This window comes from Phocoena sinus, chromosome 9 (assembly GCF_008692025.1).
Source record: "Phocoena sinus isolate mPhoSin1 chromosome 9, mPhoSin1.pri, whole genome shotgun sequence".
Taxonomy (NCBI): Eukaryota; Metazoa; Chordata; class Mammalia; order Artiodactyla; family Phocoenidae; genus Phocoena; species Phocoena sinus.
The window spans coordinates 17,807,770-17,833,569 of record NC_045771.1 but is presented as its reverse complement, the minus strand read 5'-3'; the positions used below and the strand labels follow the sequence as shown (position 1 = coordinate 17,833,569).

The 25,800-nt window shown below is 36.9% G+C and overlaps 1 protein-coding gene across 7 annotated transcripts in view; it reads right to left on the bottom strand.

Moving 5' to 3' along the window:
• The window catches only part of CNOT4 (CCR4-NOT transcription complex subunit 4), a 142,586-nt gene that overhangs the window by 5,297 nt on the left and 111,489 nt on the right, over positions 1–25,800 (bottom strand). The window contains exon 11 of one of the 7 annotated variants that reach the window (XM_032642626.1): positions 17,088–21,768. The exons of 5 other annotated variants lie outside the window; for them this stretch is intronic. In XM_032642626.1, coding sequence (XP_032498517.1) covers positions 21,668–21,768 — 101 coding nt within the window. In that variant the 3' untranslated portion in view covers positions 17,088–21,667. Of the gene's footprint in view, positions 1–17,087; positions 21,769–25,800 lie in introns of those variants that run through there. One more of the 7 variants, XM_032642625.1, reaches the window with a different exon arrangement.

The window sequence follows — 25,800 nt, the reverse complement described above, 5'->3', positions numbered from 1 at the left end:
CTCAGCACTACTGACATTTTGGACTACGTAATTCAGTCCTCGTCGTGAGGGGGCTGTTCTGTGCACGGTAGGATGTTTAGCAGCACCGCTGGATGCCCGCAGTGTGCGCACAACTACCCCCCCACCCCCAGTTCTGACAATGAAAAATGTCTCGACATTGCCAAATGGCTACTGGGGGGGCGGGCGCAAAATCATCCCTGGCTGATAACCACTGACACAAAGGAAGCTGATTCCTTTGTTTCCAGGGCTCTAAATAATTCCACTCGAATACACATTTCCTTTTAAATAGTACCAGGACAGGACACCTGGATGCAACCTGATGCAACTTCATTTCCCTTTATTTATATAGGACTTCACACTGGCATACGATTCACTATGTACAAGTCCGTAGGTCTTAATGGAGAAAACACTGGGCTGAAAATTGCAGATGGGCTGTATAAGGCAACCGTAATTAATATAACCTGGAGCATGTAAGTAAGTCTTGTAATTAATATAACCTTGAGCATGTAAGTAAGTCTCTTAGTATGCTTCATAAGTAAGAATAACATCTGCTTTCTTCTCTCGTAAGGATAAAATAAGAGAAGGGAAAGCAATTTGAAGACCATCTATTACTTGATAGGTGCCTAACAACAATTTTTTTCTAATACTCAATACTGAATAGATAGTAGTTTCCAAAAAGCCAAGCTAAGAAGATTTCTCACTTGCCAGGAACTAGCTCTGGGCACAACAGTCTCCTCCTAGCAATGGAGGGATAATACCCGATATTCTCACAGAGGTACTGTGTAGTCAATCTAACTAACAAGCCTTCTCACCGCCAACACAGTACAAAGACAAAGAAGACATAGAAAGCCCTTTAAACTTTCCATAAGCAAACTACAATGAAAATCAAGTCACTGAACACACTTTATACTAAATGATACTAATTTTATTTTTAAAGTATTTAATTAGTAGTAGTGTAATACATTAGGGAAGGATTGTATATTTTTAAAGGATTGCTAATATGTTTAAATGTTTTATGATGTTAAAAAATTAATTTTAATTTATAATTTCCAAATATGTACAAAACCACTGTTTTCGGTTCTAAATAATTTGAGGGCAGGAGAGCAGGTGAAGTTGTTTGTAGTAGTTTTATTTTTCAGAGTAGAACTCAAAGACAGAATTTAAAGTACTTTCAAGATGCCATATACCACACTCTCATATTTCATTGTGTAAGAAGTACCAGTATCCTTCAGTTTACCTAGCACAGAACACATTTTATTAAAGAAGAAATTATGGTTAAAATTCTGCCAGTTTGCTGGTAGCCTAACACCCAGTCCGTAACAAGCCAATCATCGCTCACAAAGCAGCTGACAAGTCTACATTTTAGCAACAGTGGCAACAACAAAAAATGTATGTGTTAAAGCTGCCAAGATAAAAGTCAAAGCAACTATTTACTGAATGCCTACAGTGTCTAAGGAGGACAAAGCCCTTAAGCCATGACTCCTGTTTTCAAGGAGCTTAAAGTCTAGATGGTGAGACAATGCAAATATGGGAAAAACTCAATAACCACAACCTGAAAAACCAACAGAAGAAATGTCACGGGGTTGTACATGATTAATAAAGGCTATAAAAGTTTAGTAAAAAGAGAGGCTAGTTAGGCACACGTGTGGAAATGTGCTGGTGGGTGAACAAGAGTTGCAGTCTTTCATTCATGGAGTTAAGTTCATGGAGTTAAAATTCGTAGACGCCCTGAGCCTGAAAACCCCACGACAGGTTAAAACTATCTTTGGTATTTTTACATAACACTAAACTAGTCTAACTACTTACTAGGAAATATACATACACATTTTATAAGCAATGATTATATTACAAAATAAAATGAAGCTGTGTCTGACATCAGGCCTTTCACAGAAAATCATAAAGCAGGAAAAGACGAATGGCTTAGGCAAGAGCACACATTACAGCAGCCAAGTGGATTTCCTCAGATTAACTGCAATATATTGTTATAAAATGTAAAATTTTGCTACAGAGAACAAGACTGTGGAAAATCTGCTCCTTGTGATAAATTGTCACTGCTGACAAGCCAATGAGTTTTTCTGGCTTGCATAAAATCTTCACCTAAAAGAACAATTTTCAAATTGGTTTCACGGACTGCAAAACCACCTCAGGAGCCACTGGGGAGGAAGGGGACAGGGTAGTAGGACAACACATCCTTCCCACCTCCTGATTTCATCTATTTCCATTTTAGGGTAGCAATAAGATTCCATTTGAAAAACAAGATCTGCTAAGAGGGAAGACAGAAGATCTATGTATAATGACAACACAGTGAAATAAAGCACACTTAAGGGGGAACCCTAAAACAAAAGGCTATTCCAAGTTTTTGCTTCCTCTAATACAGTTTACACCACCAGGTCGGGATTCTGTCTCCGCTTGGAATTTTGCCTCTACCTTCTTTTTGGTATCTCCTCCACATGGTCTTTTTATTATAAACACATAGGCCTTATTAATTAAACTAGCTAGATGTAACTACAGTCACAAATCCACCAATTTGTCCACTTTCATGTTTGGGCAGGGACAACTGGCTCACATATTCGGCCCTGATCCTTAGGCTACTCCATTCCCGACTGCAGTCCCTAGGACCAGAGACCTCTTATTTCAAGTTATTATATATTTCTGGTAGCAGTCTCCGCCAACTGGGAAGTAGTCACTGAGCGTTCCAGTCACAAAATATTCTTGAAAGAGTTTCTTCTGTTCATCCGTTTTTAATCCTTATCTCATAGCTACTTACCAAAGCCTCAGTCTTCAATCTGATCTTTTTTTCTCACAAGATTTATCTTCCTTTTCTTTACCGCTGTCCTTTACAGTTTGAAGCCAGAGGCTACTTCCAACAGGTAGGTTACTTAGTGAAACAAATCTTTCTTGGTACAAGGGGTCCATCAGAAATCTAGTTCCCATTATGGTTAGTTCTTACCAGTTAGACTCTCAAATATTCATGCATTTTTAGAAGGACATACAGTACAGCCTGTCTCAGCCACTCTACCCCTCACTACACTCCCCACTCTGCCCCCAGCCCTGTTAGATACTAATTCCTGTGAGTTTGGGGACAGAGTCCATCTCCACCAGTATATGATTTCAAGAAAGCCTAAACTTTCTCAAACTTCAACATATCTCTAAGCAACTCAAATATAAATGAATTATGCTTGTCCTATATGCAAAACCAAACTTTAAAAGAGCACACAAAATTTCTCCTATCAGAACTTAAACCCTACATGACATAGGCATGTTGTCCTTTAGGACAGTCACAAAAATCATTTCAACTTATTAACTAAAATATGAATGAATTCTTTCAAACAGATTTATAAAATCAGTTTGTGAAAAAATGTTATTCTACTTAAAAAGAACTGACCCTCACATTTCTAAGATTATGCTTTATTATAAAAAGCAAGATAGACCACTACTGCAGAGCAGATTTGCTGGGGCACAAAATCTTAAGGATTTAATAGATCTGAAAGTAGAGATTAAACTATGTGAAAAATTCTAAGAACTCAATGAAAAAGAGTTCTGAGAACAGAAGAACTTGAACAATGTATTAACAAAAAACAAATTTTATTCCCACTAGCAGAAGGAAGTAGAAATGACATAAACAGGAAAAGAGAGGCCTTGAGGATTAGCTAAATATGATTTAGGCTTTCTGGACTCTGTCTTTACTTCCTGCCTTTCTCTTTGTCTAGAATGCTTTCCCAATCTCTTTGACTAATTTTTACTCAATCTTCCAAAAGTCCAAGTCTTCCGCTCAGATCATTCTGGATGACAGCACTGTGGTCTGAACCACACTCATGTGGCACACACTGCGCTGTGACATCCAGTATGTACACCTTTATGTGTACTCACATCTTCTCTCACAACTCTAATGAAAGGCCTGCAATAGGCTATTTTATAGACACTTGAGCATGCAGCTCAGTGTCTTAGAAACTTGATGTGTTTCAAGATATCTGCTGAGTCAAAGATCCAACTTGAGAGGAGCTGAAAAACCACCTTCCCCCCAAAAGCCTATTTATTTCACATCTGTATAATGCTACGAATCAAGCTGTTCTCTCAAAAAAGATGCAAATCTTTCTGACGGCAGGAATGAGCTAAATTTGGGGGCCCAAAAGGCCTCTCTGAAAAAAGAGGCCACTAAAATGCTGTTTTCAATACTGCTTGAGATGCCAAAACACAAGCAAATATAATTTTTAAAATCCAATGCACCAAAATAAATAAGGAATGCTTTTTAAAAAAGATATTCTAATATTATGTGTACAGGATAGTAAACAGGCCTATTAGCTACATTCTATCCACTTTTCTACTCTAGACACTATTCATTCACTCACTATGCACTTGATGTACTTGATTACCTTAGTACCAACAATACAATGAACTAAGTAAGTAGTAGTTTCATTTTACAAATGAGGAGACTAAGTAGACTCTGGTAGTTTAAAGAATTTGCCAAAGGTTATATAGTTCAAAAGTGCTGAAGTCAGTAATCATATCCATTCTGACTCCAAAGTGTTTGTTCTCACCACTGAGCACACTACCAACTAGTCCGTGTCCTGGCAGGACTCATGGGCCAAGAGAAGGGGAGGTCAGACACATTTAAACAACTACACCAAGTGTTGTTCTGGTATGAACAAAGTCCTGCGGGGCACAAAGAAGAAAATGAACAATTCTGCCATTCTGCATGCAGGATAAATGATGACTGGAGAAGCTCAAGGGAAGAGAAGCTGATATGGAAAAGGGAAACGCCATTCCGTACAGAGAGAGCAGGAGAAGCAGCTAATCACAAAATACAGTAGGAACACTGCACGATATACGTAGATGTGTTTTACACAATGTGTACTTTTCTCTTCTAGAATGTTCCTACGAGGATCTATGTTTGTTTTGGGGGAAGAATCAGACCATCTAATGAGAACCAGGAAAACATCTAGATGTTTGCTTTATGAAGGATCTAAGGAAGTAAAATCTATTTAAAAAAAAACAGGAAAAAATACCTATGGAAAGAAGTCTATATATAAAGCTGTACATCGAATGAAGAAAAAGTAAACTTAAAAGTTAATGCAGAAGATAAATACATTCTTTTTTTTTTTTTTTTTTTTTTTTTTTGCGGTACACGGGCCTCTCACTGTTGTGGCCTCTCCCTTTGCGGAGCACAGGCTCCGGACGCGCAGGCTCAGCGGCCATGGCTCACGGGCCCAGCCGCTCCGCGGCATGTGGGATCTTCCTGGACCGGGGCACGAACCCGTGTCCCCTGCATCGGCAGGCGGACTCTCAACCACTGCGCCACCAGGGAAGCCCCGATAAATACATTCTTAGAAGCATTATAATCTGGATTAGATGGAAGCAAGAAACAGAACTAAATGATGGGGAGTGACAAAAATCCATTATAAGAAATCTATAAAATCTGAAATTGGAAGCTTGGAGGAAAGCATTTAGGTGAGCACAAAACTGAGAACTATGAACAAAAGCCCCATGAGGACATTCAAGGATGACTGAAGGAACTTATCATCCAGGAGAAGATATACAGATCCACCAGAATATGATTTCACTGAATTATAAAACTGCAGAGACATGGAGGATGTCAACCACCCTGACATCTCTGAGATCTAAATCTACCAGAAGAAAATAAACCTGAGAAAATTCACCTCCTGACCACCCTTCTTTCCCAAGTTGGAAACAAGGAGGGAAAATTTTATTCTGGACTTCTGACCAACAAAGAACAGGCTGGCTATTGTGAAAATAATAGAAGCCCTAAGGGCTTCCCTGGTGGCACAGTGGTTGGGAATCTGTCTGCCAATGCAGGGGACACGGGTTTGAGCCATGGTCTGGGAAGATCCCACATGCTGCAGAGCAACTAAGCCCATGTGCCACAACTGTTGAGCCTGCACTCTGGAACCCGCAAGTCACAGCTGCTGAGTCCGCATGCCACAACTACTGAAGCCCACGTGCCTAGAGCCCATGCTCCACAATGAGCTCACATGCCACAACGAAGAGTAGACCCCGCTCACCGCAACTAGAGAAAGCCCGCGCATAGCAGTGAAGACCCAATGCAGCCAAATAAATAAATAAATTTATTTTTTAAAAAACAGAAGCCCTAAGAGTATGTGACGTAATTTTAGGACTTTAAGAAGCAAGGAATGAGACTAACTAGATTGAGTTCTTGGATGGCTGGCATCCTGGCTACTTTTGCAATCACCAGAGTGTACTGCATTCACCGGTTTATATATTAGTTCTTTTGCCTAGACTGTGAGCTCCTCCAGGAAAGGGCCTTGATTTAATCCTCTATGTATATAGTGAATAGTTACTGAACCTGAACCTCAAGAGGTATTTAATGTTTCCTAAATGAACAGCCCTGAACATTTGCTTCCAGGTTTTTTTGAGAAAACGTCTTTCCAAAGAAGGTTTAAAAAAAAAAAAAAAAGGAAGGGTAGGTCAGGATGGTCCCCTGGTTACAGGAGACAGTGATTCATAGGCCACAGAGGATGCTAAAATATGAACATTCTGACTATGCAATAAATAATTCTAATAAGGAAAAGAAATTGGGGTGAAATCTAAAGAAACCAGTTCTTGTGCAGGGAGAATCTCATGGGATAAGATGTGAAAAGAAAGCTTAGAAAAGCTGGATAGTTATGTAACCTACCTGTAGATAAGAGTATCATAATCCTTGAGGATTAAAATCAGAATCCATAATGATCTGAAGCTTGTGAAAAATGCTGAAGGCAAAAAAAAGCTAAGTTTGGAAAAGGAGAAAATTAGGAAAAGCCACTGCTCAGCCTGTCATAATGCTAAGTCCTGAGAAAAGCCAGAACTATGTAGTTCCATCTTCATTTTGCTTCCTTCCATCTTCTTTATAAAACAGCATGATCCTCAAACCAGAAAGGACAGATTAAGCAATGTGGAGAGAGAACTGTAAGTCAGAAGAGATGCAAAGACAGTAAAAGAACATCTATTCAATTTAAATAGGTTTAAAATTTCCAGGTGCAAAATGGATTCTATTCCAGGGTGTTAATCCTCACAGATGTCATCACAAAACCACTGTTAAGAGAAGTTCCGGGACTTCCCTGGTGGTGCAGTGGTTAAGAATCCACCTGCCATCGCAGGGGACACGGGTATGATCCCTGGTCCTGGAAGATCCCACATGCCGCGGAGCACCTAAGCCCCTGTGCCACAACTACTGAAGCCTGAGCGCTCTAGGGCCCACATGCCACAACTACTGAGCCTGCGTGCCTAGATCCTGTGCTGTGCAACAAGAGAAGCCACCACAATGAGAAGCCTGCTCACCGCAACTAGAAAAAGCCCCTGCACAGCAATGAAGACCTGACGCAGCCAAGAAAAAAAGAAAGAGAAGTGCCGGGAAAGGAAGAAAAGGCAGACTCTAGAAGCTACATAATTAATATAAAATGAGTTCTTGGGAAAATTCGGAAACAGATTAGAAGCTGGATTTCTTTAGAAATGAATATGATAGGTTTAGCAAGCACTGCTCTACAGCTTACGTTTGCAGGCATTTTTTGTGAGAAATAATATGTAGCATTTTGGCTAAAACCTCAGCTCCTTTCCAAATGAAATACACAGGAAGTTCAACTTTGAGGTGGAACAGCAGTCATGGAGGCAGCTTCTACTGACAATCGTTTTCTACTGGAAATGTCCTCCTTCTAAATGCTATGGTCCATTTCCTTTCTTCTTCTATTGCCTGCCCAAACTCAAAAACTTTGCAGCTAAACTCCACTTCCAACCCACTGACACATCAATCCCATAAAACAAATGGAATAGAGTGATCAATGAAAGCCAAAATGCATTTCCATAAAGAACCAACCACATCAAAGTAATTTATCCTTTGGACAGGCTTTCTAGGATTGTCATAACTACAATGTCATACTACAGATGTTGAATTCAGCAGTTTTTGGAAAGTTTTCTAGTGGTAACCTTTTGGTATATGATAGTAAAGTACAGCATGGATGACAGAAGTGTTTAGATGAACTGTCACAGAATTTAAGATACTGTGTGTTAGCCTGAAAGTTCCTGAGATAGTGCTTGGCTTATCTTTGACTCCATGCTTTTTATAATATTTAACAAAACCTACAAAGTTTATTTAAATATGCAAACAGAAAACTAATTCTAGAGAGGACAGAATCAATAATTAAAATTATACCTATTCTTAAATTAAAATTCTTAAAATCTTCACACAAATGTTATTACTGTTACTAATAACATTTATCTATCACTTTATAATCATGTAGTTTTTCATATGATAAACTTGTAAGATGGTGATATACAACAGGATACACTCCAACTACACCAAATCCAAACACATAAAATTTAACATGTATACATTCAGATTTCTAAAAATTCATTAGCAAAGTGTAGGATGGAAGAGATCTAACCAGTCATGTCTATGAAAAAAGGTTTAGTGGTTTCACTTATATCATTTGATATAACAATTGGGTAATGGATCTTCTAAATAGGTAACATTAAAGTGTCTAAATTAGCAATGGTATGACGTTGAGCAAATCACAAATGATAACCACTCTGAGCCTCAGTTTTCTCATTTACAAAATAGGGATAATAACCCCACAGGATTTTTTTTTTTTTTTTTTTTTTTGGTACGCGGGCCTCTCACTGTTGTGGCCTCTCCCATTGCGGCAGAGCACAGGCTCCGGATGCGCAGGCTCAGCGGCCATGGCTCACGGGCCCAGCCGCTCTGCGCCATGTGGGATCTTCCCAGACCGGGGCACGAACCCGTGTCCCCTGCATCGGCAGGCGGACTCTCAACCACTGCGCCACCAGGGAAGCCCCCCACAGGATATTTTTATAAAAAGACTCTGTAACCTCTAAAGGAATATACAAACTTTAGTAATAAGAACAGTGTTAATGAAAAAGGAGATTATCTAATCACGTCTGGATTATTAAAGTGTGAGCTTCATATTTTAAGAAAGGCATTCAGGGACTTCCCTGGTTGTGCAGTGGTTAAGAATCTGCCTGCCATTGCAGGGGACACGGGTTTGAGCCCTGGTCCGGGGAGATCCCACATGCCGCGGAGCAACTAAGCCTGTGTGCCACAACTACTGAGCCCGTGCACCACAACTACTGAAGCCCGCACACCTAGAGCCTGTGCTCCGCAACAAGAAGCCACCGCAATGAGAAGCATGCGCATCTAAACGAAGAGTAGCCCCTGGTCACAACTAGTAGAAGCCCGCGTGCAGCCACGAAGACCCAATGCAGCCAAAAATAAACATATAAAATAAATAAAATTTTTTAAAAAAGGCATTCATTGTCATGCCAAAATATGTGTAGAGGAGAAGTGGGCTACAGAGAGAACTAGAAACCATGTTTCTAGTTAAAAAGGTTAAAAGGACTAAGTTTGTTTCACTGAGGTCTAGTAGTTACTAGACAAGCGGAAACTGCCTTCACATATTTGACAAGAAGTGTAAATGGGAAAAAGACTTTGGTTTAGCCAAGAGAAAAAATTCTTTAACAATTGTAAGTTCCCTAAAGAGAGCTCCCTACTTAGGAAAGTATTAAGTTCCCCAAACAGTTCTTCATTACCCACACAGAGAGTTCTGGAAAATAAGGTATTTATTTAGAAAGACTTTCTGAATTGTGCGTATACATATGTATGTATATGTATGTGTATATATGTGTGTGTGTGTATATATATATATATTTGTGAGTATCACAAATGAGAAATTGGAGGTAAGAAAAGTACTGGTTAGGTGAAATTTTTTAAAGTTTGTGTGTGTGAAGGGAGGGAGCAGTGTGTGATCCTTGGGAAAATAAGGATCAGTCAAGAGCTGAATTTCCAGAGTTCAGAGGTAAAGAAGACAGAAGAGAAGGACTGATCATAGAATGGTGAGGGGAATCTTAACACTGAACTGAAGGCCACAGTTCACCCAAGAGGTGAGATAATTCATGTGGAAACGAATCTAATTAAGGTCTCCAGAAGTCCAGATTTAACACAAAGCAGATCTAGATCCAGGCTTTGCAGACCTCCAGAAATAATAATCAGACACTAACATTACTCTCTCAACCATGAGTTTTCATTCAACAAACATTTATCGAATATCTACTCTATTATTTTCTCTGGGGCTTGATGCTATAACGTTTTACAGCAGCTTCCTAGAAGTCTTGCTGCTCTGCTTGTTTTGTATTTCTTCAACGGATCCCTGGAGTTTGGCTATTCGGAACAAAGCAGTGATAGCTTTTGATCGTTCAGTGCCAATAAAATATTTTTATGCGAGTATAAGTTCCTCTCCAGGCTGAAGAGGAACTTGCACTAAGACCAAAGTATTTTGCTACCTGTGCAGCAAATCCCCATATGGTTATATGTCTACTGAAAGTCCTAAGGTTTCTGATGGTCATAATTTTCCAAACTAAAAGATTTCTAAATTTTCTAAAAGTTATTTAAAAACATACAGCCAGTTTTTACTCCATTTGATTACACAGCTCACTTTTGACAGTGAAGATCAGTCTCATCTTTTTCTGAAAGATGGCTCCTATCTTAAGGGTTTATATCAAAGACATAAAAATCCCCCCAAAAGAAGATAAAATTATCCATGCTCTGAAACATGATTTTAATGGACAAATTCTTCATAACCCAACTCTGAGCTTTATTTTTAGAAAGTATCTTTTTAGGCATTAAAATAATCATTTGCTTTGTTTCTTAATTTTAGAAAAAAGATTATTTTTAGGAAATGAAGTAAATTCCTCATTATCCTGAAACTAAATAACATAGATATGGGTATAGTCATGGTAATAAACATTTCCAACCCAACTGACCAAGCATACATCTTTCTCCCTCACTATTTTCACAAACCAGAGATATTTGTTAAAGTTTGTTTTGAGGTTGTTTTATAAATAAACATTTGATTTTTCAAAACAAGAATGCAAATTTGAAATTTACTTATTTTTTAGCTATGTGAAATGTATGATTTAAGAAAAAATAAGACTATTTTGCTTCTTCTTCCTCCTTACTATTTATTCTTATACTGGGGGAAAATACAGAAACTTTTTGCCTCCAATTTTCAAATTATGCTTCAATTTAGAAAGACTTAACGTAAGACTGCATCCTTTCCAGAACTACAAAAGACGATACTCCTGTGGAGGAAAGCATTTCAAAAGGCCTATATGCTGATGAATTTAAAGAGCTATATGCTTACCATCAGTTCACTAAGGGGCCTTAGTTTAAAAATCATTTTTGAAATATACTTATTTAAGTGTTCATCCTTCGCTATGATTTATTATAGTTCAGTTGCAAAAGAATGCCAGAGATGGTCTTGACAGAACCAAATCTCAATCAGTGTAGAAGAAAGGAAAGCAGGAAGGAACGAGGGAAGGAAGATCATATGAACACAATCTTAAATATAAATAAGAAACTACAATTCCTATTTCACCATATCCAGGTTTATACTGAACTAGAACATTTTACTGAAAAAAAAATTAGTTCTATTAAAAATCACACATATTTGTGAAGCACTGAATTTTAGTAGTATTGTCTAGAATGTATTTTTAAAGAGCTAGAATAACTTAGAAGTAGGAGAAAGTGAATAACACCAATCTTACAATGTCAAAAGTCTACCAATTTGACACTTGTTACTCAATCTACTCCAAACCCAGACTGTGCTTTCTGCTTAAATGTGCTGTTTTGATTTAAAAGAGAGAAGAAAAAAATAATATGATCATTTAAAATCAAAAGCTAGTTTGGAAATAAGACCAGATACTGAGAAGGAAATTGGGAGGTAAATGACCAGAAACTCTTGAGTAAACAGCAGCCTGACAGAGCACTTTCTTCTCCTTTGAAATGGGAAAATTCAGGCCTGTCAGGGATCCTGTAGGGTAATCACACAGGTAGCGCACATTAAGATCTAGTCAAGACCGCCCCCTCTAATTGTGGTTAAGTTACACAGAGATAGAAACAATTTCTTGTTTGTCCAAAGAAAGAAAAAGAAACTGGATAGAGAGGTGAGTACAAACTATCAGAATAAGACTCCAGCTAGTCAGGAATTAAAACCTGAAAGCATGTTCTAAAACAAAGGTTGCAGGGCTGTAGGTATTTATTTGGAAATTATGTAAGATCTTTGCTTACTTTAGTAATAAGCTTCATTCCAATCACCTACCATTTAAAATACAGGTGAGGTTTTGCAGCATTGACTACACTAAGACTCAAGAAATGTCGCTCTTATTTGTGACTCTGGGACTGGGGAAGGCCACTGTTAGGTTAATTAGTGAATGCTAATAGTTTAGATGTAAAAACAAACCAAAAAAACCCATACCTGGTAGCAAATCATACCCTAAGTGAGGGATGAGGAAATAGGGCATATATATATCAGTAATCCATAATCACAAACTTTATAAAAATGTATTTTAATAAAACATAAGTGCAACAATGGTATGTAGCCCAACACTCAGCTTAAGGCCAATAATAAACCTTCCTACTTTGTTGATGAAGTCATAACCCAGGAACTCCTTTTACCTTAAGCTGAATACTCAATTTATAGATGTAGTAAAGGAAAAAAATGAATGGTTTCAGGGTGTCAGTCTTCTTGCAAATGCCAACATATAAAACGACAATGTTTAAAAACATCCCAGTAATGTTCCAGATCACTATGTTCTGCTCCGTAGACACATTATTTCAGTACGCAAGACTGATAACAGAGTATAAACGCTAGTATAGTCCTTGGGAAGAGATCTCACCATATTAGGAAACATCACTAGGCTACAAAAGTTGATTGCAGTCAGCATTCCTGCATTTCTTCTTGGAGATGATGATGGTATTATCATCTTTAAATCCTTGTGGAGCTTTCCCTCTTTTTCATTATGCTGAAAACAACAACCTCCTTGATTGAAAAAAAATCAGCAGATATGCTATCATTTTACATAGTGTAGCATATAGTAGCTCTTCAAAGATGAATCTAAAATCACCCCTTTAGTGTGGGTGTAGTACATCTTGGTGCCATTACTATAAGCATTTTTTTCATTTTGTAACATTAGAGATATCACCAGTCTAGTGGTCATGCATGTTGATCCTTAAATGCTCTTTGGCACTGCAGAAAAATGCTGGGTAAATGTAATTCCACCTGTTTTACTGTTTATTTTGGTTCTGACATTTGTACTTTAAGTCTACATTAAGAGTACCTGCAAGGTTACAATTTCCCCCCACTAAAGTTACTCCAAGATCATTGGGCCACATTTAACACAAGGCTGTTTTAACAACTTACAGGATCTGTAATAACAGTTGCCAGCAGATACACAATCTGAAAGTCTTCAATTCATTACTTGCACTGATATTCACAGTTGAAAGCCCTTGACTTGTGAGAACTACTAAAATAAACTGTAAGACACAACAAAGTTTAGAGAAGAGATATATTCTGAATCTTGAAGTTTTTTTCTCCTTGAATTACATATACAAAAGCATATTCACATGGTGAGGGCTAGGAAAACATAAAACTGTGGTTAGAATGTGATTATGGGCAATCACAATCCTTCTGAGCCTTGTTTATTAATAGCGTTATTATTATTTGGTCTTTAAAAGTGGATTGTTGAAGACTGTATGTCTCATAGCTCTGAAATTTCATGATTCTAAAACGTCTTTTTCTTATTATCCTTTCCTTAGGTTTTCCAAAAGAGTAAGACATGGGATGGATATGCTTAGTAGTGGAAGTGAAAACTGATGAGAAAAAGCTATGAAAATATTTGTTCAGATAAAAGCATGACCAGGGGTGAAGTGGGCACCTGTACTGTAACCCTGCTGCATTTAAACAGGGTCTTAATTTCTTTTTTAAAAAAAAAACCTTTAGAGAAAGTCACAGAGAGATGGTCTGAGATTTTTTCACCTGCCACATTCACTAAGTGGAGGATTTAAATGAAAATTACTATATATAAACGAATGTACATGCACACACACAACACTCAACCTCACCCCCAGACACAGAGCCACGCTTATTTATTTCCTTTGCTAAGTAAGCTTTCTCTTAGGTGATGTGCTAATCAAATGTCATGAAGACAGAAGGACTATTATTACCACTTAAGAACTATTCAGATAGTTAGTTGCTTTAAACGTTTTTACCCGAGTCTAGATGCAGCTGTTACCACACAGCCCCAACAAGGACAGGCCAAAATTCTCACAGCCACAGTGGGTTATTTATTCAATTTTAACATTAAGATAATTAAAGAACAGTCCTACTGGGCCACCAAATTGTTCACTTTAAAGTAGTTAATTGTATGTTATGTGAATTTCACCAAAAAAAAAAAAAAAAAAAGGTACTGGGTGCTTTAAAGGCTTTATAAATTATATGGAGGGGAAAAAAAACTTTTGGGGTGTTACACAATAGTGGGTCTTAGGACCAAACTGGAGCTGGAACAACAAAACTGTTCTAAGCACAGTATGTTCTTAGGGGTTGGGTTGGAGCTTCCAGGAACCTCAAAAATAACCATAAAATGTGAGGCAGGCTAAGAACAAAGTCAAGTCAATAGTGCCTTATGAAGGCTGGTGTGAAGGAAGCTGGAGTAAATAGATTGGCTCTCAAGTACAATAATTATCAGCTGGTTCATGGAACTTCTAGGTACTTCTGTCCAATTCTCAAGCAGCTTATATTACTTAAGCTTGCCTTCAATTCTAGGTACCTGATAGGTATAAACTAGATTTTTATATAACTCAAACCCAGGGTATACTCCCCAAAGCACCAGAACAGAGTAGATACACCTTAATTAATCTTGAATTCCCAAGAGTGATTTTTTTAGAAAAAGCTCCTGGTTAAAGAAGCTGTGGTCTAATATGCCTAGCAATACAAGGTCGCTAAGACTAATAAATCACAGGGCAGTAAGGAGATCCAAGGAGCAGCGGCTTCTCAATCCATCAACATGGTTCCACAAACTTAGCATTCTTAAGCAATAACTTGTACTTTGAAGCATTATCATTTTTAAATGTCACAGGTGATATCTTAGCTGACATATACGGAACAAGTCCAGTGAGTTTAAAAATATTTTAGTAGGACTTCAGGCAGGATTTTAATTTAGTCAGGAAATTAAGGATGCTTTCAAACTAGGCATGTTTGCTATTAATTGAATGAGAAAAAATATATATTATATATTTGTATCTTCATCTCTGAGTTCAATAACTTGTAGGTTTGTGTCTATTTACAAAGCACATTCTCTTTTGGGGAAAGTTGTCAAAATATTTTTATAACCTGTTATAATAAAATTCTTAAGTTCTCTCTACTTTCACCAATCTACTGCTTTTAATACCAACTTGTCATATAATTAAAGCAGAATGACCTAGTCCAACTAAGAAGAGATGCTTTCCCTATGTAGGTGGAAAGCTGATTCTTTCCAGTTTGCATTTAAGCTTCGGAGAAACTAGTTCACACCTGTAATATGGGCTCCTCAAGCTAGCAGACTCATCATATGGCACACCTACCCCCTCTGTCTAAACCTTTCATGTCATAAGTAACACACTCACTGGGCATACGTACACCTGTCCAATCTCATCTCTGGCTTTTCCCAGGCATTCCCTTGCACTCTGCGTTCACATCCTCCTACTGTGCTTTGAGGAAGCAATGTTTACTCCACTGTGGGACGTTTTCCTTTGAATCACCTTCAACTTACAGGAAACGTGATCCAGGTTCCCCCAGGCAATACCATGCTTTCTGCAATTCTCTCTCACACAGTCTGACTTCCTACTCTCAAAAAAGGACTGGAGGGAAAGCAGGGAGAGAAAAGACCACAGGGGTAACGAAAGCTTGCCTTCTTTCCAACCTCTAGCCCTAATGTTAGACATCTATCTACCATCCTTTCTCTGGTTCTCACTCATCATTTAGCACTGAGTGGTTATCATACTGACCACAGTCTCCTAATTTGTCCTTCCCTTAACAATACTATGCCTGTTCTTTGTCCTCATCAAAACCTAAAATCAGTGAACTCCCTTCAACACACTCACACCACTGGATATTTCCTGCCTTACTGGACTCTTCCTGATCACAAGGTTATATCAGTTTTGTCTTCTTAAATATCTTTGTGTCCTTTCCTTCTTCACCCTCTAACCAAACTCTCATATTTGCTTTGTCCACTCCTGATGCTTTGTGTTGAATCGCTGGAACATACAAAACCATATATATCTGGACACTAAAATTTTAAATTTGATTCTTATCTTGACTCAGCAATTCTTTTTTTTTAAATTTATTTTATTTATTTATTTGGCTGCATTGGGTCTTAGTCGCAGCATGTGGGAATCTTTAGTTGCAGCATGTGGGAATCTTTAGTTGCAGCGTGTGGGATCTAGTTCCCTGACCAGGGAATGAACCCGGGCCCCCCGCATTAGGAGTGCGGAGCCTTAGCCACTGGACCACCAGGGAAGTCCCAGCAATTCTTAAGTTTCTTTCCGATGCACTTCTAGGCTTATTCTCACAGACTTATTTACTTTCTTTCTTTCTTTTTTTTTAATAGGTTCCCAACTCCACTCTTTCACCCCCATTTTCTCACACAATATGCATTCAATAATTACTGATATGAGCACCTTCATCTATTCTCATTTTCTCTAATCTCACATTCTCTCTGCTAGATTTTCTGATTGTTTTTACAAATAGCAAAAGAAGATATATCCCATCTCTTTTAAGTCAAACCCATAACCTAACTCCGTCTCAGGAGTTTATCTCCTCCCAGCACCTACAGAAATGTGTTACTCTACTGGTTAGCCTATCTTCTCTTCCGCACTGTCTAGGGTGTCCTCTCAATTGACTCTATATGCTCTGCCTTTAAATACTTAGCTATTTCCCTTATCTTAAAGCAATGCCTTCTAAGATCTACCACCCATCTAATTAGCATCTTGTTTTTCTCTTCCCCTTTGTTGCCAAAGGCCTTCAGTCAATGACTGCTGTATCCATATCCTTGACATTTCCTCATGAATCCTAGAAATCTGCTTTCCATCTGTATCTTTTTATGAAAGTAACATCTTTTTTTTTTTTTTTTTTTGCGGTACGCGGGCCCCTCACTGCTGTGGCCTCTCCCGTTGCGGAGCACAAGCTCTGGACGCACAGGCTCAGCGGCCATGGCTCACGGGCCTAGCCCCTCCGCGGCATGTGGGATCTTCCCAGACCGGGGCACGAACCCGTGTCCCCTGCATTGGCAGGCGGACTCTCAACCACTGCGCCACCAGGGAAGCCCCTGAAAGTAACATTTTTAAAGGTCATTAGAGACTTGGCCAAACCCAAAGCCCGTTTCCTAGATCTCATTCTTTCTGACTTCTAATTCATAATTTCTTCTCCAATCCTACTAGTTATTACTATTCCAGCCCAGGCCATCTTATTTGCAATGACATACTGGAATTGCTTTCTAACTGGTCCTAATTTCAAGCAAATGTATTACAGAATTAATCTTCTTAAAATGCTACAATCAAGTTACATCTTTGCCAAAGAACGTGTAGTTCTCTAACACTGACCACATCCACATCAAGACTAAACTATTCTTCCTAGTTTTCAAGGCTTTTGCACACTTATCCCACCTTCCTATATGACCTGTAATACCTCAGACGAGTCCATCTCCTTACTATCCTTCCCTCCTGACCCTTAGCAGACCACGCTAATCTCCATTCCCGATTCTTTGTTCAATATGTTGCCTTTACTGTATTTTCCACTTCCATCATTTAATTTCAAGCCATCCTTCAAAAGCAAAAGGCCCCACACTTTTTATGAAGGTTTTCCCTGAATCTGCTCATAGTAACTTCTCTAACTCCTATTTTTACTTTTGTATCAGCAAAGTATCTGATTAGCTCACTAAACATTTCATGTGTGAATACCTGTATATACTACTACCATTTATTCAGCACAAGGAGACAATGTAGTAGATATTCAAATAAAAAGACTGAGAGAAGAGACATAGATAGCACTAATGGCAGAAGGACTAGCTTGAAACCAGGTAATTGACTTGGTTATATTTTGTAGAAAAAGACATATATATCATCATTTTGTGATATTACCTCTTTAAAAGAAAAAAACATTTTTAAGTTATTGTGCTCTCAATTGTATGATATACATCTCTTAAGCAAATATGGGAAAGCTTCATGATCAAATAAACAAAAGAATCTAAAACCTTACAACTCAATATAGGATAAAATGTCCCCCCGTTTTTATATATGCATAAATAACATGGTGGTCTTCATTTCGTAAGATTTCATTCAATGCACCTGTAATTCGTTCCTTTCTCTTGGCTTTCTGAGGTAAGGCCTCTGTGGGAGTAGCTCCCTATGTACCTGTATCACAGCAGAGGAGAGCTCTGTCAGTCTTGAAGGTGCTTGGAATACTGTACAAATAGGAGCCATGTCAGTAAAAATGTGCACACAATGCATTAAAGTTTTCTTTCTTTTTTTTTTTTTTTTTTTTTTGCTGTACGCGGGCCTCTCACTGTTGTGGAGCACAGGCTCTGGACGCGCAGGCTCAGCGGCCATGGCGCACGGGCCTAGCCGTTCCGCGGCATGTGGGATCTTCCCAGACCAGGCCACGAACCCGTGTCCCCTGCATCGGCAGGCAGACTCTCAACCACTGCGCCACCAGGGAAGCCCTAAAGTTTTCTTTAAAAGAACATATATAGAGGAAGCTGTACTTAATCGCCACAACACTAAGAGTAAGACATGAGCACACACACGACTGAGAAATACTTAAATTAGAATAATGAATGTATGTCTCTCCCGTTAAAATTTTTTTCACTCTCTCCAAATTATCATATATTTTAAAATTTCAAATATCAGTATTCAATACCCTTTGTTGCCACTGTCAGAGCAATGAATAATGAAATGAGTCTGGACTGCTCTGGCTGTTCCTGTGGTTAAAATATATCAAGAGCTGACCCTATAGAAATAATTGAAATAAAACTGTCACTAGACTGTTATCCTTGATAATAGGATCTATACTTTATTCAGCCTTGTATCCCTCAAGATCTAGCTCAAGTCACTACAAAGAATAGGCACTCAAATATTAATGCTTCGTTGAAATAAGAGGAGAGTATACAAAAGCACCACCTGTAAAAACAAAATGCAACAGCAGAATGAAAAGGAAAGTATTATTAATCAGAAAATATTTTCTAATGGAATCTTTAAGAAATTAAAAAGAGGCACTTGACATTCATCATAAGATCAAAATCATTCAACCCAGGTCTATATCCTACACACTGGCACTAAGAACTGCTGCCCTGAAATGTTTTTTTAAAAGTTAAGGATATAAAAGCATATAAAGTTTCCCTTGTGTATGACAGATCAATCAGGAAGGAATTTATCAAAAACTAATTTGAAGTTTTTAGAATTTCTCATTCTTTACCGTCATTTGGTTTCATCAATTTACTTGCTAAGTGAAGCAGTACTTTCTTTCACATGTTGTGTAACTTTTTCTGTGTTTTAGTATAATTAATTCTGACTGATTTTAAGACTTCACTTTTTAAAACCATAATATATATATTAAGTAAGCAAAACAGCGAAGCTTACTTGTTTAGGCTCACAAAGTCTTGGAATTACAGTTAGTTAAATGATAATCTTTAGCTAGTATATGTGAAAATATCTAAGTTGAAGCCTAATTACCCAAGAAAGCATTTTTCCCATTATGGTGTGTATGTGGAAAGTGGGGGTGGGGGCAGAAGGGGAAGCAGGCAGAAAGACAGTCCTGGGCTCTAGCAAGTCTGGTAAACTACCTGACAGTTTTATGGCAATGGCCAGGAATGAGAAAGGATAGAGAAAGCTACCACAGGAAAAAAGCCTTGTTTAACAAGTATATCTCTCAAAACAGTAAGTAAATGGGAGCTAACCACCTCATGTTTTTGTAAGAAGATCTGAGTGATGAAAGGCTTGCACTGAAGGCTGGAGAAAACTATGCGCTAGTAAGCCCTATTACAGGGAGCCCAAGTTTGTTCACAAAGCCAAGGAGCCTCAGCACCACAGGAGACATTAAGTGGATGTCTTGGCCTCTCACAGCAAAAATGAAACCATAATCAACACATACTAAAAGACTTCATATTCAACACATGCTAAAAGGCTAACAAATCTACAATATTTTATTTGTATTTTCTAAATTTCTCATAACGCTGTCTTAAAGTCACTTCTAGATAGAAGTTAGAGATTATCATTTATGCAGAATTTTACAAAAATAATTAAAATGGCTAGATAATTAGTTGTTTCTACACCCTCAGCTAACCAAATTGAAGGATATCTAAGAATAGATTTTAGTTTACCCACTATACCTCAGGACAAACCCATTTAACTTGTGTATTATATCTAATAGAAAGTTATTAGACTTTACATAGAGAGGGAACCCTGAAAACTCCAACTCCAACATGATATTAAGTATCACTCCTAGTAAGGTATTTCATTATTATTATTATTTTAAATCTCTAGGCTTCCTTTTTTGGTATTCATGCTACTCTTTTAATATTTTTTTTAAATTAAGGCGTATGTTTTATATCACAATTTTTTTTTTAAATCTCAAGAGGAGATCTGACTTTCCCCTTTTTTCCCAGATGCTTAATTTAGGCAGAACATAGTCATGTTTTCTGAACCAGCTTTTGTCTAATGCTTAGAACTGAATTCAGTTTATTTTCTTTCATTATCAGCTTTAGAACTATTTCAAGAAATTGTCTATTATCCAAAAACATCACTTCAACATTATATCCTAATAAAGTACACCACTATTCTCTGTGATTAACTAAAATTACCTATGACAACTTACGTGGCCTAATTTTAGAGGATCCCCAATCTCTTCTCTTCCACCTTAGTCTCATTCTGGTCAGGTACTTGTAATATAGTTTTATTATCACACTTCAATTGTGAAACAATGAAATTTCCAAACAAATATCCCACAGAACTACCGTTTTTCCAATAAAAATGTTACACTACTATGGTTGCTTCTCACATACAATATTTACCCCATATTCAAGTTTCTGATAAATCAACTGTAAGTTGAAATTCTGTTTCTGAGGCAATTTCCCGGTATACTAGGCAGTGCATTAGAAAAGAGATTATATTGCATTTAGTCTATAATAATTATCTCTTAAGCGTCTCTATATAATTAACAACCATTCAAAAAGAAAGTGCAAATGTGCAAATCAGAGAGAACAAAGACAGTTTCTAAACATGTAATGCATAATATAGGATAAATCCATACAACTACAAACAATTGCTGACAACATTCTTCTGAGCATTAAATGACACCACCAATTTTGTTTTATATGTATTCTTTCTTCTCAAGTATTCAAAGAATGCAAGACATTATCTTCTTAATTTTCAAATTTTCATGAATATATTAGGATATTACCATTTTTTCACAAATCAGAAAACAAGGAACTACCATTATCTTTGAATATTTTCAATTAATAGAGCCAAAATAACAATTCTAGCTAATCTCATCTGGGATCTTAATTATAGTACTACAAGTTTATTTGTGTGAGTTAAAAAATAGTATCACTCATGAGAAACAATGCCAAAATTATTATGCTAATAAACTGTGTTAAAGGCCTAATGAAGAAATACTTTAGCAACTATGAGGTAACACACTAGTTGTAGGCATGAGGAACGTTTATATTGGCTCTTTTGGGTGTATACATTAAATGCAAAATCAGAAAGGAATCATGCAAAAATCCGGTTGCCCATGCAAGCACCCCAGAGTCTAATCCTCTCCTCTCAGTTCTGTTGTCAGGCCACAGTAGTGTGGAGACTTGTAGGCTGCTGTCCTTGTTGTAATGAATGGGAAGAGGCTGACAGTGGCATGGTCGAAACCTTCACCTCTTCTTCCCCTGTGGAAAAGTCAGTCATGGTCTAGTTATGGGTGACTAGATTTGTTAACAGTCCCTTTAAAAATGACTTCAATATTTGGAATACTGATACATATATAAAATACATGCGTAATGGCTGGAATGCGGGTGTGAAACAAGACATGAATTTTAAAATATAAACTTATCAAGTACCTAGAAAATAGTTATACTCCAATCACACCCTTAAATTTAACACTGTCAGATTTAAGAACAAATATAATAGATTTAGAATTATAAATATACAAAAAGAAAAAAAAAAAGAGACCAGGAAAGCCATTCTTTTCCAAGCCAATTGGACCCCTTATATATTTAGACACTCCTAATAGTAAGCAGTATTTTGTGAAAAAATTAAAACTAAATTCACAGAAGTGAAAATGTGATTTTTTAAAAGGGAAAAATGACAAATCCATGTTTTAAAAGCAGTAATTATGTTTAGAAAAAAGAAATAAAAAGATGTAAATATTAATTTGGCAAATTACCATACAGCACCTGAAAATTCAATGTGCACTTTTGAAGTAATCAGCAAATAGTAAAATGCTAACAATACAATGATCCAATTGACTGAAAGTGAGATGACTACTTCTAGGTCAGAGAACTGTACATGAAATGAGATCAGTTCTCCCAATTATAATTGATAATGACTACAAGTGACTTGTTTCACACGTGACTCAAAATTCAATCAAGTCACTGTTAAAACAGTTAATTCAGAAACTAAGAATTTTTTTTAATGCCCTCTCTTAAGCAAAATTCAAATGAACAAAAACACGAACAAAAATCTAATCCTAAACAGTTTCAAATATTTTTCTAGGTATATTCCGAAACAACAATGTTTACAGACTTAGACTATTATTTGTCTTCCAGATAATTTTTAGCATTATGGAATAAAAACATCTTGGCAGGGAGTCCTTTGAAAAACAAATCTGCAAAGTTACACTTGGAAAGACAGCTTAACTGATAACATGAAGACAAAGACTTTCAGTCTTTAGAACAGGTTATTTCATAGTGTTTCAGTAAATTGGCAAAGATTCTATAAATCCCAAATACATAGGAAGGAGGCTGTGTAAAGGAAATTTTAGACTAGAGTTCTTGGTGAGAACGTGGTACTTAGAAGAACTAAGCAAGAGATTAATTTTCATCAAGTCAATGAAATTCATTCTATTTTGTAACTACAGGTCATATTCCTGAGATGGGCCAATTGTCGCATGAATAGATACTGTTGATAAAAAGGGACCTCCCAACTGTGTGAGAGCAAAAATTACTTACTATGGGAAGAAAGCCATGTTAAAGTAAATGCCAGTAAGTTTCATTTATGAAAGAGAACATCAATGTTGTAATGAAAAACCATTTTAGTTATTAAATCTGAGATCTGGGTTCTTATCCTAATTCTACTACTAATTGAATGTGTGACTTTTAACAAATTATTTAACCTTTCCAGAACACAGCTTTGTCATTCCTAAAATGAAGGAGTTGAACAAGGTAGGTCAATTTTTAGGACTAGAAAAGTCACTTTTTAAAACAAAAGCACGTGGTTCCAATAATAAAAAAGGTCTGAATGGACTTCACTATTACTGCCCACTGATCCAAGTTTCCCCTCAAGAATATTTATTCCAAAAATCCTTCTAAATTTAGCAAACTGAATATGCAGCCAAGAAAATGCTGCTAAAAAGATTTCACTTAATTAAGGAAATAACTAATTTTAAACACAAAAATGATTTCAATTTGGCAGAGGAAATGGAAACCATGTTTCTGTCAAACCTCTGGCAACTGTCCTTCCCATGACAGGTTTCAGTGTATCAAATTTTAATAATTAACTGAAACAAACCAAAACTTAAAATTTAAATACAAATATATAATAAATATAGACATAGTTTCTGTATGATACACAGAAGACTGACACCTCTGAGTATTTACTCCTAAAGGTCAGGAACCTCATTTTGCTCTACATATCTAAAGAATAAATATACATGCCTTTTCTAGTATTGAATACTGTCTAAGTATATCTTAAAGTGGCAGGCCTCACTAAAACAGTATGTACTCTCCACTATGAAGCACTTGACAGCTACCTGTGTAAGATACCATGATATTCACTGCAGAATACAGAGTTAGGCCTTTTTCAATAGTTCAACTCAAGTACAACTGACTTACAGCTAGGGGTGGGAGGCAGATATTGCCTACCTATTAAATTGCTTCAAATAATTCACAGTTAAGATGTACACAGTTTTTCATAATTTTACTTTGTCATTTCTAATTGTTACTGAAAATCCTCAATCATCTGGCTACAATTATAAAACTATTCTGTTTTGAGGCTCAGCACATTCAGCTTTCTGAGGTATTTGCCAAATATTTATAAGCCATGGAAGGATTCTATAACTCTTGATAACAATTTAAAATATTTTGGTACATTAAAACTAAAATTTCTCTAGTCGTGAGAGCCTTAAAAGTAATCTAACAATAAGCTTAATCATAAGTCACCATTTAAATACCAAGCTAGTATGCATAGTCAAAAACTGAAAATCTGAAATAACAAACTCTCCCCACCTCCCACAAAATACAACAATGATTCAGAACCTATAGTCGGTGACTTCATTCTTAGAATTTCTGGGAAAAAAATGTATTTTATGCTCTATGGTTGAGTATATGCTAAAAGAAAAGCCCAGCAAGATAGGACCAAAATTTAATGCCACATTTTTTTCATAAAGCACCTACTTTAGATGAAGATTTCAAATGACTAACATGAGGACAACTACACTCAAAAATCAGTGATTACTCATCACCCCTGTGGCATCTCCAGAATATATACTGGCTTGAAATATCTGGTTTAAAACTGCTCATTTTGTACTAATGGATAATATGATAACTATGAAATCAGAAGAACAGATAATTTTTGAAGATGGTCATGTAATAAGTCAAATAAAAGTACACAATGAAGACAGCTAAGAACTAGTCCCACAAAGGCATCCTCCTTCCTATCAGATCAAGTCCATACTGTTTTGCCTCACCATCAGAGCTCTCCGTCCTCTCATCCATTCTATGTATAAAATATATGAAGGACCGCCTGGTATAGAAGGCAGTTCTAATGCTTCTTAATGTAATGACATACTAAATCCTGCCTCTATGCCTTCATTCAGGAGTTTCCATCAACATAAAAGGTTTTTTCCTTTCCCTCCTGCTAACCCAAATCCAGGATACAGATCAATTCCTATTTCTTCAATGAAGCCTCCCCAACAATTTATAGGCTCCATTGATGTGTTTTGGATTCCAGTATCATATGGTTACCACTTTCATACACAGTCTTATTTTATCTCGTCAACTATACTGTACAGTACCTGGAAATAGTAGCCATATTTTATACTTGTTCTGTATTATCCACATGGCCCAGTTCATTGTTGGGCAAACAGATACCCAAATATTTATAGTATTGGTTTAATATTTTATTGTTAAATGTTTAGAATATTTAGGGGAACTTAAGTTTAACTTTTAGTGTTATAATGTTATGAGATACACTACTAGTAATTTAAATGCCACATTTCTAAATGGTTGAAACAAAGCAAAACAAAACACAATTACATTCTAATATGCTGTCTACAATGGATGAAAAAAAGAGTACCAGGAACTGAACACTTAGCGTTTCACAAGTGAATATCATGTAGAAGAGGACTGAAAAATGTCACTCTCGATTACCTACTAACTACCATAACAGATGAACAAATAACATGAGTCCCACCAATGTGCAAACCACTACATTAGGTGCTATCATGCTTATATGTAAATTAACTTCACTGTATCAACAGCCACAAACCATACTCTCTTAACCCAACTACTTGTCTTGAAAATGAAATGTTGTTGGTCACAAAGAGAATAGAGCCAAAGAATTTTGATGGATCTCTGTAAATTTATCTATCAACCTTGCTAAAAACAAGAGAACGAACGCTTTGCTGGTAACAGCACATTATTACAATAATGCTGTGCCATGTCATATCACAAAGGCCATGAAGAGGGATAAAAATAAATTTT